This window comes from Sarcophilus harrisii, chromosome 2, assembly GCF_902635505.1.
Source record: "Sarcophilus harrisii chromosome 2, mSarHar1.11, whole genome shotgun sequence".
Lineage (NCBI taxonomy): Eukaryota > Metazoa > Chordata > Mammalia > Dasyuromorphia > Dasyuridae > Sarcophilus > Sarcophilus harrisii.
Window position 1 is genome coordinate 630,441,500 of NC_045427.1, and position 15,395 is coordinate 630,456,894.

Sequence of the window (15,395 nt, forward strand, 5' to 3'; positions counted from 1 at the left end):
AAATATATTAAAATATAAATTAGATACACAATAAGTATACATGACCAAAACGTTATTTTGCTGTACAAAAAGAATCAGACTCTGAAATATTGTACAATTAGCTTGTGAAGGAAATCAAAAATGCAGATGGGCATAAATATAGGGATTGGGAATTCAATGTAATGGTTTTTAGTCATCTCCCAGAGTTCTTTCTCTGGGCGTAGCTGGTTCAGTTCATTACTGCTCCATTGGAAATGATTTGGTTGATCTCGTTGCTGAGGATGGCCAGGTCCATCAGAACTGGTCATCATAAAGTATTGTTGTTGAAGTATATAATGATCTCCTGGTCCTGCTCATTTCACTCAGCATCCTTGATGGTTTCTTAAAAGATGCTGTCCAGGCTCATTTTTTTTTCCATCACATCTTTCAGGTAATCCAATAATTCTTAGATTGACTCTCTTGGCTCTATTTTCCAGGTCATTTGTTTTTTTTTTCCAATGAAGTATTTTACATTTTCTTCTATTTTTTCATTTTGTTTTGTTTTGTTTGATTATTGATGTCTCATTGAGTCATTCACTTCCATTTGTCCAATTCTAATTTTTAGTGAATTATTTTCTTCAGTTAGCTTTTTTTTTTTAAATCTCCTTTTACATTTGGCCAATTGTGCTTTCCAATTAATTTTTCCAATTAATTTCCAATTAATTTTTATTAATTATTTCCTAATATATGGTCAATTTTTGTGTTTCAACTTTTAACCGAGTTGTTTTGTTCAGTGAATATTTTTCCAATTTTATTTTTTAGCAGCTGTTTTCTTTTTCCCCTTTGCCAAATTTATTTTTAATAATTTGTTTTCTTCAGTTAATTTCTGTGCTTTCTTTTCCAAGCTTTCATAATTCTCCTACATAGCTCTCAATTCTTTTCCTCATTTTTCTTTTCTCTCTCTCTTTTAAAAAAGATCCTTTTTGAAGCCTTCAGTTCACATCCCACTTTCAGGCTTCACCTGAAGGCATTTTGACTGTGCTGTCCTCTTCTGGATTTGGGTTCTAATCTTCCCTATTACCATAGTGGCTTTCTATAATCACAGCTTCTTTTCATTTTTTTTTTTTTTTTTTGCTAATTTTAAAAAGTTGAGCTTTGCTCCTTGGACACTGGGGAGATTGTCCCAAACTTTTTTTGCAGAGGGATAGGATCCTCTGTCAGGCTGCATTGAGGCTGGTGATGCTGCAGGATTTCCCACTGAGCTGGATAAGCCTGGCCAAGTCTCACCTGTTATGTTGGGGTTTAGAGGCTCATAATTTGCCTTCTATGGTTGCTTTGGAGATCTATTGGAACTATCTTGGATCACCGCATTCCTGTCAAGTCTTATCACTGCTGATCATCACACAGTATTGCTGTTCCTGTGTATAATGTTCTCTTAGTTCTCTGCTCACTTCATTCAGCATCAGTTCACATAAGTCTCTCCAGCCTTTTCTGAAATCAGTCTGTTCATCATTTGTTATAGAATAATAATATTTCATTATATTCATATACCACAATTTAGAAAGCCATTTTCCCAGTTGATGAGCATCCACTCAGTTTCCAACTCCTTGTTTAGGCAATTCATTTAACCCATTTGCCTCAGTTTCCTCATCATAAATAATATATGTAAAATACTTTGAAAACCTTAAAGGATTATTATATGTTAAATATATCTCCCTTGGGCAACATAATTGTTTCTTCTTACTCTTTCTTTTTCAGAAGGGGATTTCGACCATTTACAATTAATGCAAAAAATTCTACTTGATTTATTCTGGAGATTTCCCCCCCTTTTTTTGATTTTTAGGGTTATCTAAAAAGTGAAATTTATTTTACATCTTTATGAATATTTTTATTGCTTTAATAAGCACAGTGAAATATTTGTATCTTAAAAGCAGAAACTTTGTGTAAATCTTTGTATGGGAGCTTAATTCCTTTATAGTTAATTTTGGTTTTAAGATTACTACCATCTTTCTTTTTTGCCTTCTCCTTCACCCTTTCTTTGCTTATTGTTTCTTTTTTTTTCATACCTACAATTTCATTAGTATAGGGAACTCCACATAAGGGACCTCCCTTTACTCTTGTAGATTGGCAACTCCTCTGCAATTCTTAAACTTGAAGAGTTTGGTTGTAGTAGTAAGAGGTAATAACAAAGAGATTATCTATTACAGAGATGACTTGAGTCCATGCTTTTTAACTCTCAATTGTCTCCTTTATCTACTATTATACATCCTCTTACAAATTTTCAACACTTCTAAATTTATAAACTTAATATGCTTCTGCTTTTATCTCATTCCCTTAATTATAATGTGCATTTTGAATCTTCAAATACTAATTTATTTATTTTTCTCATACAAAATCATGTATATGTATGTATAACTAACAATAAGAGATTGAGAATAATCAATTTTGTAAATAATAATAATAAACTCCTTATCTGAAATTACTTCCCTGACTATAGGGAGCTTTTTATTTGATGACTTTTTGAAAAAGGTATTTGAATTTTTCTTGATATCTATCTGTATACTCTTCTGCTCTTGAATAAAATGTCTAATTTTGCTGAGATAATTTTTAATTAGGTATTATTCTTCAATGATGAGCAATCTGATTTTAGAAATCTAGGTCAGAAAGACCTACATGAACTGATGCTGAGTGAAGTGAGCAGAACATTGTACACAGTAACAACAAGATTATGTGATGATCAACTGTGACGGACTTGGCTTTTCACAATAATGTGCTGACTCAAGGCAATCCCAACAGAGTTAGAAAGGAAAATGTCAATCACATTCAGAGATAAACCATGGAGACTGAATGTGGATTGAAGCATAGTATTTTCACATTTTTGTTTGTTTCTCTCCTTCTTGTATTTTTTTTCCATTTTGACCTCATTTTTCTTACACAACATGATAAGTTTATGTTTAAAAGTATGTTTTAAAGGACTGCACATATTTAAAATATATCAGATTGTTTGCTCTCTTGGGGAGGCAAGAGGTAAGGATAGGGAGAGAGAAAAATTTAGAGCACAAAGCTTTACAAAAATGAATGTTGAAAATCTTTACATGTATTTGGAAAAAATGAAATTATTGAAAAAATTATTTTTCTAAGATTTATGCTTATTTACACAAACACATAAACACATATATACATGTACATACAAACCACCCTCTGCCCCCTAAATGTCCCATACATGCACATAAAAAACCTGTGAGTTCTTGATAATATAGACACCTAAAAATTTGCAGAGATTCTAATGGGCATTTTTATTAGTGCCACTGAATGGTGACGATATCAGGAGAGAGAGAAGAGGGAGTACTGGGGAGATGCTACATAAGTGAAACTAACAGGTGTTAGCAACAGAATGGATGGGGTAGGGGTAAAAGAGAGAGAGAATAATCCAGGATGACTCTAAGTTGGGAGCTTAGTATGTGACTCATGCTTCATTATTAGAGTATGGCAAAGCTAATAAAAAGATAAATAATACAAAATAGCAAAACTGAATAAATTATTAATTATCTAGAGCTGAAAAATGTGTAAAGAAACTAAGGAAAAAATAGGCACACTAATATATTGTTTCTAGAGTTATGAATTGCTACAACCATCCAATAAGGCAATTTGGAATTATGCTAGCAAAGTGGTTAATAACTCAGAGATCCCACTCTTTGGTCAGCAAGTAAGTCTAATGTGGAAAGGCCTAATATGCACCATAATATTTGTAGCACTATTTTTTTTTGATGGTAGCAAAGAATGAGACCTCAAATGAATAAATGGATAAAAAGGGTTAAGGGTTAATGAGGAAAATGAATTAAAAAAGGAGAAAATTAATGAAAAATTACTGAATCAGAAAAAATAAGGAATATGAAGATTATAGGTGAGGCATGGGGAACCTATTAATTGAAGCCAAGTAAAGGAAAATAAATAAAACAGTTCTGTCAATGTGAATAGCAAGAGCAGCAGCAAAAAAAAAAAAAAAAAAAGAAATAATGCCACATTGAAAAAGAGGTGTAAGAGAATAATTATTTTTATTTTTTGCAAATGAAGGGGTTCACGAATGCCTAATACTATATATTACCAAACTTGATTTGTTCTGTTACATTGCCCTTTTGGTCTTCTTTGTTTATAACAGAAAACTCTCAGAATAGGAGAGGAAAAGAGAACGACATATTGGGAAAATTAAAGTGATACAGAAATAAAGCATATCATTAAATGATTATTGAAAAGAAACATTTATAACTCTTAAAAGGCTAATCAGATATTTTAATACAAAGTAGTTTTTGAAAAATAGAAAAAGGAAAAAATGAGATAATCTTTTTAAGCTACAGAAAAAAATAAAGCAGAATGAAATCATAACATAAATAAACAGAGCAGGAAAAATGAAAATTCAAACTATTAATCAGCAAAATTTATAAAAATGTGTAAAGGGATATTTTAAAATTGATAACAATTTTATAAAAATCTATGGCATATGGGCAAAAAGGCTCAACACAACCTTTTTCTTTTCTGCATCTATTAAATTCCTTGACAACATCCCCCTATTTTCTTCTCCTTCATTTCCATCTGGGATGAAGAAGTGGCCTTTTTTTTTTTTTTTCTCATCCTGGCCAATCAGTGACTTTTCACATACATTTGATCCTGTGTTATTGCTTCCCATCTCTTGGATCTCTTTTTAACCTCTCCTTTTCTACTGATCTTTTCCCTGCTGCCCACAAACATGTCTTGATCTCTCTTCCCTAAAAACAATTACCAAAAAACCCTCTTCATTTAACTCTACCACGCCCTCAAACTATTGTACTCTTTCTCTCTCTCTCTCCTGTTTCCAAGCAAAACCATTAGAAAAAGTTGTCACCTCTTGCCTCCATATTCTCTCCTCTCATTCCCTTCTCAATTTAATGCATTTTGGCTTCTCACCTCCATCACTCAACTGACACTTCTGTGTCTAAATTTCCTAAATCTCTTACTTGTCGAATCTTATAATCTGCACTAATGAACATTGTGCATTGCCCTGCAATCCAGACACTCTTCCCTGGGCTTTTAGGATGCTGCCCTTTCCTATATTTCCTTCTGTCTGACAGCTTCTTATTCATAATCTTAACTAATCAATCATCCAACTTGTACCCACTAACTTTGGGAGAACCCCGACTCTCTTGTTTCCTATTTTCTTCTTTCTCTAAATTATCTTGGTGACCTTAACCTATCAGTTACTGCAGATTTAATTATCATCTCAATGGAGAAATAGAGTGCCATATAGAATATAAATGGGCTGGAGTGTATACTGTAGAAAAGCGGGTGATGTTTAATAAAACTGCAGAGGTAGGTTGGAGACCATTGGTCAAGGTCTTTAAATGCCAACCAGAAACCATAGGAGACTAATAAGTAGTGGAATTACTTTGGTCAGTCCTATACTTTCTGCCAAGAAAATCCCAAATGGGATCACAGAGTTGGACATGACTAGAAACAACTGAAAAACAAGAAGTTCCTAATAAATCCTTCTTTGTTGATTGACTAATCACCATAGTACTTCACATGTATTCTGAAAAGCATTAAATATACTGAATATAGTGTCCTTCCTTTCTCTGTTCGCTATATTTCATTCATTTGTCTAAGATTACTTTCGCATTTTGAAAGCTACTTCATGTTGCTGATTTGTGTTGAAGTGACAGCACAGTAACTCTCTTGTTTTACTACACATGTACATATTTTTAAACCCAAAGGACCTTATTAGATTCTGAACTTACCTTGTTTGTGCTCTAAGCAGTTTTCTAGACTAAAAACTATAGATAAAAAGCTGACTGGTGCAGTAGAGAGAATTCCATCACCCAGAAGTTCCCTAAATCAATTAAATTACAGGCTCTCTAGTTCCTTATTCCTTATTAGGTTCAGTTAACTGTTCCACAAAATTTTATATTTTTAATTATATCATTGCCTCATGCTTTTTTTGATTTTCCCTCACCTTAATTGTCCTTCTTTCCTCAAATAGAGATGAACTCCCTGAGTTGGAAATGATGTTATGGGTGTCAATAATTATAAATGCAGCCTAGAAGCAGAGAAGAAAAAGGAATGTGTGCATGCACGTGTGTATATACATATATGTGTGTCTGTATGTGTGTGAGTGAAGGAGGGGTGAGTCAAGTGGAGGGGAGCACTGGACTCAAGGGAAAGAAGGTCTGGGTTCAAATATTGGCTCTGGCACTGACTACATGTGTAATTAAGGGCAAGCCACAAGGCCTCTCTAACTGGCAGTTTCTTCATCTATAAAAAGAAGATAAAAATAAATTAAGTGAGTACCTCAAATGGTCATTGAGAAGAACTTACTTTCAATCAGTTAGCCTTAAAATATTTGTCATTTTAAAATCTGCCCATATTTCCTGTTAATGATGTGAGGTCTTATACTGTGTTGACATTTTGAAAAGGGGCTTTTCAACCCCTTCAGCCTTCCTTATTTTTACTGGCCTAAGAAGGGGTTCTTTGTTTATTAACTCGACTCTCCCTTAATCAGATTATTTAAGACCTTCTCTCAGGATATACACTAAATATTCACAGACTTACTATTTTCAAGACAAATTTTTTTCAGCATGCAGACTATTTAATCCTTCAGAGTTAGGTCCCCGGGATGCTGTCACACATCACTACCTTTCAATAAGACGGCTCCTGGCTGCTGTTGATGTCTTCCACTTCCCAAATCCCAAATCCTGACTTGTCCCAGAAGCCCTGCAGATTGCTGAGAGGTTCTGCTGGCTAGCTTTTTGATGTGCAGTGCTGGCAGAGATTTGTAAGCTGTCAGCTAGGTATAGTAGCAATTAATACTGGCTCATTGGAGTACTCCCAAGTTCTAACATGAAACGTCCAAAGCCAGCTTCTTACGTAACAATCTCCAAACAATTCTTCCAAGATACCAAAATTCCCCTGTAGGCTGGTTTCTACCCTAAATAAGGCAGGCCCTCCTGTTATAGAGGTCTGAGGGCAGAGAATAGAAAATAATCTTTACTGATAAAAAGTCTACATACTAAAATAACATAAGGCCTAGTGCTTGTCACATTAAGGTTCATGTCCTCCCCAATTCCCGTTTAGGAATATTAAGTTACTTTTCTGAGATTATTTGATTTCAGTTCTGTTAAAGATTTGATTTAATTTCCTGGTAATACATGATATTAACTCAGAACTGAGCTACTGGTTCATTCAAAAGTTGTCTTCTATTTACAAAGTCTTGTTTAGTTTAGAATTCCTAACATTATTGAACCTGAGAGCAACCATTAGGAACTTTAAGGAATTATTGAGTGGAAAGATACTTAGCTTCAGAAATGTGAATTTTTCTGATGCTACTGAAAATTAATTTTTCAATTAGACTGTACCTCAATATTGTTTTTATTTATTCAGGAAAGGAGAATAACTTAGATATTATAACTTAGATGTTAACTACTTCCTATTTTAGAAACTAATATCGAAGTTTATCATATTAAATATTTTTCAAGAAGCCTTAAGGGTTTAAAGAGAACTCCAATTCTTTTTTCTTTAAATGATAGTTTTTTATTTTTTTGATGCTTTTATGTTGTATGGTTTTTTATAGCTTTTTATTTTCAAAATATATGAGAAGATGGTTTTCAAAATTCCCCCTTGCAAAACCTTATATTCCAAATTTTTGAGAACTCCTATTCTTAAAGAGTTTTGAACAACAAAGTTTCTCCTCTCTTGATTTACAACTCATACAACTCTCATGCACTCCCACTACTATAAACCAATCAGGGTGGTAAGACCCTGATGAGGCAAAGTGCATAATCCTCTATGGGAAGGCCCCAGGTTGATCCCCTCTGCAATGGTCCTCATGTTGGCAGGGCTCAGTATCCCAAAGGACAATCATGATGTCGCTACATTTCACCTCTCAGTGTACTAGGGATCATCATATTAGGGAGGGATATACATCTATCTCCCTCCTCCCCACTATTGCTGGCAAGTGTGCTTCCATTTACACAAACAGCTGCTCACAATGATGACATATTAAATCTTAAGGGTACCCATATGTCTAACAAGGTAAAAGAAGGAAGGACTGTAACTGCAGAAGTGCTCATATAAGAGTCCTGCAGGAACAGATCAGTCTACACCTAAAACCTAAACCTGGGTCACAGTCTCATCAGTGTATTCATTACCTGTGAGGGAGGTGAGGGAGGAAAGGCCTGTGCTCAGGCAGCTCAGCTGCACTGATCAACACTGTACTTGACCAACACTTTCCTGGACTACAGCGGCTCCCCTGCTCATACTCCTTGATTGCAATGTTAGGACTCCTCTCTTGCAGTTTCAGGGCTGGACGGAGCATTCTCCGGAGGCTGTCGGCTCTAGGAAAAGGAGATTCCCTTGGGACAGATGGGCAGCAAAGGCCCATGCCCCAGTTTGAGGAAACTCTTCCTTCCTAACTTGAATAATGAGCTGTATGAGGATCATCTCTGGAGGCTTCACTTTCCTGCCCATTAGAACAGATCTCCTCTCTGCTGTGGTTTCAATGGCTTTTAAGGACTTTTCACACGTTTTCTAAGGCCTTTTGACTGAGTAGGTGAGTGAGTGGCCTAGGGACTGAGCTTGAGCTGTGTTCTCAACTAGCTAAGGTAGCAGAACTAAACTAGGATGAAGTACATTATAAAGTATTATTAATATCCATGGGATAAATATAAGGCATTTCTTATGGGAAGGAGGGCCCTTGGGGGGCTTCATGAATGAAAGACTGCATACAAAAGACAAGTCTAAGTTGTGTCTTAAAGGAAGAAAGGGACTCCCTAAGGTGGAGGTGATAAGTGAATATGCTGCAAGCATGGCAGACAGTGCAAAGGCATCATGGAGCCTTGGAGAACCTGAGGCAAACTCTGACCTCCAACTCAATCCACACTCTACCTTCAGCACCTCTTATCCGTGCACGGGGTTCAGACACAAGCAGCTTTATATCAAAGGTATTAGTACTTTCCTGATGTTCTTTCGTGCAGCATTCTGATTATGTGATGACTTAATAAAGATGCTCTTTAATTCTTATACTAAATGCGGTAGCAGTCTAAAAATATTATTTTATCCTGGAATAATGGAGCTTATATAGCTACCATATCATTCTGTGTGCAACACAGTGCAACAACTAGGAGCTAAAGAAGGGATTAAATTTATACAATGAAAGTTAAAAAATCATAAAGTTTATATACAAATTACTTTCTCTTTCTTGCTTTTGCAGCTAAGAAGTTTTTCTAAGGATGTGACCAAATTGTAGTTGGGTTTCTTTACAGAGTCACTCCAAGGGCACCTGGAAGAATGGCTGTCACCTTCATTTTTAAGTGTCGCCTTGCTTGGATTCATTCATCTTCTAGGAGAGGTGCCTTGTTTTTGTGTCCTTTAAACTTACAAGGTTATTTTTACCCTTTGGAATTGACTACAATGACACTGACAGCTAAGATCCTGCAAGATCTTTCCTATGTCTACTTTCCTAGACATTTCCTATGTCTACTTGTAAGTGGGATTAAAATGCATCTAAGAACAATGTTTTTAAAAAACCTTTTTTCCCTTATAGCACTTTACAGTCTACAAAGGACTTAGCTAATAACCCTCTGGAATAAATCATTCAAATATTATGACCAATTCCATTTTATAATGGCTGAGAAACTAAGGCTTGGAAAGTTAAAGTGATTTGCTTAAAGTTTTTGAGGTATCATAGCAGGGACTCAAATACATTTTTTTTTTGCTTTTAGTTACATTACTTTCTATTATTTTACAGATTTTTTTTTTTAAAAGAAATGCTTTGCAGCTGCCTTACTTAATTGGTCTAAAAGATCTGCAGTACTCGAATTGCATATACAAACATTAAGAAGGCAATACAATGAAGCATACTTAGAATTAAATCATACAAATATCAAAACTGGAATACCTACTTATATTAGACCATTACTATCCATGGAACGTTATTATTTAATAAGGAGATGTCTTGATAATGCAGAAAAATGTGCAAACTTAATACAGAAGAGTAAACTTTGCATTCATGGCCATAGAAAGGATGATTATTTAAAAAGTAATACCATTACATCTGTATTGTAGGTAGCAAGTTGTATTACATATTCCTTATTAAGTTTACATTTTCTGTCTATGGGTATATCTAAATTAAAAATTAGATACACTTAAAAACAAACACACAGAAGAAAACCTTCTATAAACAGCTGGCCTGCAAATATATCCTTTCACTCCTCCAGAATGCCTCAATTTAAATGAAGGAATTCAAGTTTTTCATTAGTGGTATTAATTTTAGAACAGTTTTCTTCTCATGACACTTAATGCTTTTAATTGTTAGAAGTGAGTGAAAGTGAGGAAGAAGGCTTCCAGGCTACATTTTCACTGTAGTTCCAAGTAATAAATAAGAAAGCACTTTCAATCATTTCAACAGCATTTAAGTTTGTCAGTCATATTCTAAGTTTCCAAGTAGTCCAGAAGCTTAAGTATTGTGTATACATCTTAGATTATGTTTACAAAAACCAAAACAAAACAAAACTAGTCTTACCTTTGCCAAAATTATATGGATCCAATGAGACAACATTAAAGGACCAAAATCTTTTACCACAAAAGCTGCTTTTATCTACAACTGGTAACTGTTTTGTTCCTTTCCTTCCTCAGTCCTATTCCATGGAGTACCCACTGCCACATGTACATGAGACATTCAAAAGAGGTGACAGAAGGAAACCTGTGCAGAGGGGACACCTGCCAAGCAGGTGTTGCGGAGACACAGAATGAATGGGCAGATTACTGAGACATGGTGGAAGTTCATTCCATTGTGTTGTTCCTCAAGTTCCTATCAGCTTTAATTCCTGTGATTTTTGCTAATAAGATATAATGTATAATTACAAACTAAGGTCCATCAGCCATTTCCTGCTAAGGCAAGACAACAGTGGAAATCACCTGAACAAATTAGAACTTTCTGGATCTGATATGAGCCTGATTAAATAGCAGTCAATGTCAACTAGGCTACCATGACACTCAGGATTACATATTCTTTGAAAGCACCATAACATAGTTACTGTTTCTTCTACTCAAGTAATTCTTTCTTAATCATACAAAACATGCACGTTTTGGTGGGAACAAAATAATTTAAAATGTATTCTACAGATTATTGAATTCAATTAGATAAATTCTAATACACAAAATGAAGCTTCTGCAAAGATAGTTGCCAAAAACAAAAGGCACAAAAAAAAAAAAAAAAATGGGGGAAAGAAGGGAAAGAATAAGCTGATTTATTTTCCCCTGACTTCCTGGTAAAGAATGCCCAAACCATCCCTTTGCTCACTGTCCCTACCATGACCACCTGAGAAGAGCCACCCAAAGCCAGGGTGGAGGAAGACTCTCTAGAGAGCTAGAGGTGAGGGAGGGGACTGAGCTCCTGCTCATCTTGTCTCAGATCCCCATCTTGGCTCTGCTACTCTCACTACTCTTTCTACTAAAATGTTATTGTTGGTCCTTCGTTCTCAAAGAGGACCATGACATCAGGGAGGTGATGCCCTGACAAGCAAGTGGATTGGACTGAAATGAGGGAGGGCCCGGGCAAGGTCACTGGCTTCACTTTGCCCTCCAGAGCCATCTGGGTCCAGTGGCCAGGGAGGGATCAGGATGACTGGAGATGGCCCTGGAAGCAGTGGAAGACCTGGGCCTTTTTAAGCTAAGGCTCTTCTCAGAAACAGATTGAAAATTTTTATTTTTAGTAGAATCACTTTCTTAATGAAATGGAAAACAATCTGACTTCTTAACTGAATTGTTACTTTCCAATAAAACTTGTGCCTCTGATTGCCATATGGAGGTCTACATTTCCCTCTTCCTCGAGATACTAAGAAAATCTGACTAGACTTGATATGAAAAGAAAAGTGACACTGACTTACTCTCCAGGAAAATGATTCATTAGAAGTCATGATCAATATAAAGTATAGAGCCTACGATCATGAAGCACTGAATAACAAGTCCAAATGCATAACTGTCACACTTAAGTATTTACCCAAGTTTCTTGAAACACTTACTTTGCTTTATAAGGTGAGTCAGAGCCAGCGTTTTTTGCTTCCATTAAGCTCTCATACTCCTTTGCCCTAGGAAAAAACAGGGATCTGTCATGAAAAATTGTATGCAACAAGGCTACTGTCATATACCAATTTGATTCTTTAAGCCTCAATCCCATTGGCATGGATTTTTGTTTTTTAACACATAAAATCACTATTTTAAAAATGGTACAAAGTGATCATTCTGCTCTTCACAAACCATTCGGAAATCATTTTGTACATGGTCCATTCATTTTCAGGATGGTTTAGAGAGAGAGTATGGTGTGGTTTCAAACAAAAACCCAATGAATTAAGAGAAAGAAGTCTCAGGTTCTAGTACAGCCAAGTCTATCACTTATTATTAACTTGCCCTGATTCTGGGCAAGTCCATAAAACTTCATATGCAAAAGCATGATAAACAGCTTTTCCTGATATCAGAATGAGAAATTGTTAAGAATAATACTAAAATAGAGTCACATTTTTCCCCATATTTTACCACAAAGTTAGAACAACTTTTAGAAATTTTGCTATTAAATGTACAAGCATGTTAAAATTCTACAAGATACCTCAGGTATCTTCTGAGGCACGATATGCAAATATACACAGACACAATATGCAAATATACACAGACAAATACATACATACATACATGCCCTCCCCATCCCTAAGAAGAGTCACTGAACTTTAGGGGGGAAATTTTTTTTTAAATTAAAAGGACAAAGCAGCAGCAACTTGTTCAAACACTTTCTACTATTTTTGTTTACACTGGCTACATGCCAAAGTCTTAAAGAATTTGAGACAATATCCTTAGCTACTGCTCAACTTGGCTCCAGCTTGCCTGGACCAGCAGGTGAAAGGCATCATCAGTCCATCAACTGATGACAGGAGCCACTGCAGCAATCCATTAACAGGGCCTTCATTTGTCAAGCTATCTTCCTGGAGAATAAGGGAAAGATGGATGCTGAAAACTGAAAATCTCCCTTCTCACTATGAGGACTTCCAGACAGCTACAGAAGGAGTGTACACAAGCAATATAATTTTTAAAAATGAAGAGTAATAAAATAACATACTAATCAGTATGGAATCCATAAAAATATGTAATAGTGCACATTAATTATGGGACAAAGGGAATTAGTTTTGATTTGTAGGCATGAAAAAACTAAATAGTGAGGTAAAACTGCAACTTTATACAACAAAGTAAAAATAAAGCAGCATAAGGATTTTTAATACAGTAACACAGCAAGACTATACATAATTTAATAAAATAAATCTTTGAAGAATGAAAACAATGCAATTCAGTTCCATAAACTTTCATTAAGGTTATTGAGTCTGCTATGATCCAGGGATTGTTCTGAGTACAGAAGATAAAAAGGCAAAAAAGACGGGGTTTTGGAGCTTAGTATTAGACCTGAGTTTAAATCCCATCTCAGACACTAGCTGCGAAACTCTAGAGAAAATCTCTTTCAGCCTCAGTTTCTTCAACTATAAAATGAGGACAATAAAAGCACTCATCTCCCAGTGTTATGAAGATCACATGAATACACATAAAGCACATCTTCAAAGCACTAGATAAATGTTAGCTATTATAATTATGAATAGCTGCTTCAATACATATGCAGATAAATTTAAAATGTAAAGATAGTTGGTCTGGGTGGGATCAAAGTAGTGTTGGAGTTAGTTATGGGAATCAGAAAAGACTTCTTGGAAGAGGTAGCACTAAAGCTGAGACAGAGATAAGACTGGGGGCTTTAAGTTCAGCCGGAAAGGAGCACCATGGACAGAGACTGGCTAGAGTCCATCGCAAATGTACTGGGGAGGAAGGTGGGATCAGCAGATCATCAGGTTTGGGGGAAGGCAGAAGTCTGCAAAAACCAAATAAACAAGTACGTATTTTCTTTCGGAGGCAATAGAGAGCCTGAGCCAGAGGAAACACTATGCTTTATGACACTGACTCTGGCAGATGTGGGAAGGGTGATAATTTATAATAAATTATGACACTCAAGTGCCAAATGACAGAGGAACTGTGTGATGCTCCTGCATTACATATCTCTTAGATCTGTTCTGCCCTGGGCCAGGTATTGCCCCACCTTCTTGGGTCTGCTCTCCAATAATTCAGCACTGTCCCCTTTCCATAAATGAGGAAGCTTCTTCAAAGAATGAAAAAGGATTGCTAGAACTTTACATAAATTATCATTATAGGTCTTGGACAATCCTATTATCATCCTTATTTGCAAAGGAGAAAATCAACTGGCCTAGGGCCACACAATTAGGATCTCAGTCAAGTCCTAAACTGGGTCTCCTGACTCCAAGTCCAAAGCTCTCTCCATTCCCTAACCCTCTCAGTTGTTCAGTAAGGCACCTAGAAAGGCTAACGCTAATCCTAACCCTAAATATTTCCCACCTCTAACCCAACAAAGGTTTAGCTATGGAACCAGTGGGAAGCAGGCATGGGGATGGGATGCCAAAGGGACCCGAAGAGCTTGAATCTCAGCTCAGCTGCTTATGCACATCTGGGGACCAGAGGTGCTTCCTCTTTAAATCACTTTCCTCACTTGTGAAGTGAGGGAGAGCTGGATTTTAGGACTTTGCCACAACAGTAAAATGTCTCTCTGAACTTAAAGATAAGATAGGTTGTTAATAGTTAAGGGAACATAGTCTTTGAAGTGGTTAAGTTTTAAATTTAAATAGATATTTAATGCCAACTTTGTTGGCAGATTGGATTTAGTCATTTAAAATCACAATTTAAATACAATTCAGTATTGAAATTTAAGGAAAAAAAACTATACCTGAATCAAATAGAATTAGAGACATGAAACTACCATCATCTTCTTTCTATAAATAACTTTGGTGTTCTACTTAATGTAAGGCTAAATGTGTATGCATATTTGTGAAAATTTTTAGTTATAGTACAGGGATAGTCCAAACTACTTAAGTCAGTATACTTAATAATATAATTGCATTACTAGATCTCTTGGGAATTACCAGCACATCTTTTTTTTAAAGGATTTTCAAAATGGACAACTGCTTGATAAAAACTAAGTCCATCCTGACAATTGTTAAAGAAAATAAGGTGGTATTTATTATAATGTCATAAGATCTCACTGTCAAAGACATATTCTAGGATAGTACAAAAAGTAAATGAAAACTGTAAAAGAAGTTAGGAAGGAAAAATACAAAAATCTGTATAGTTCATAGCAGAAATAATTAACAAAAAAGAAAAGATGGTCTCACCATTTACTATAATGTCATAAGGTCTCACTGTTTTTCAAAGCTTTTGCTCTAAAACTTTGTCTATATGCACAAGCACATATGCATACAAACAACAAAATAATTTACAGAAACACTTTCTCTGGTAGCAAAAAAGTGAAAATTAAG

The 15,395-nt window shown here is 35.5% G+C and overlaps 1 protein-coding gene and 2 long non-coding RNA genes across 6 annotated transcripts in view; 2 read left to right on the forward strand and 1 right to left on the reverse strand.

The window, feature by feature from the left end:
* LOC116421978 overlaps positions 1 to 11,357 on the forward strand; it is a 63,869-nt gene extending 52,512 nt beyond the window's left edge. Inside the window, exons 2-3 of the long non-coding RNA XR_004232576.1 lie at positions 9,194 to 9,331; positions 10,618 to 11,357. This is a non-coding gene — a long non-coding RNA (uncharacterized LOC116421978). The remainder of the gene's footprint in view (positions 1 to 9,193; positions 9,332 to 10,617) is intronic.
* Positions 1 to 15,395, reverse strand: part of SCAPER (S-phase cyclin A associated protein in the ER) — a 352,222-nt gene that overhangs the window by 179,669 nt on the left and 157,158 nt on the right. For all 4 annotated transcript variants that reach the window (XM_031956800.1, XM_031956799.1, XM_031956801.1 and 1 more), the window contains one exon: positions 12,006 to 12,071. In XM_031956800.1, the coding sequence (XP_031812660.1) occupies positions 12,006 to 12,071 (66 nt within the window). The remainder of the gene's footprint in view (positions 1 to 12,005; positions 12,072 to 15,395) is intronic.
* The window catches only part of LOC116421980, a 95,720-nt gene that overhangs the window by 57,040 nt on the left and 23,285 nt on the right, over positions 1 to 15,395 (forward strand). The window lies entirely within an intron of this gene.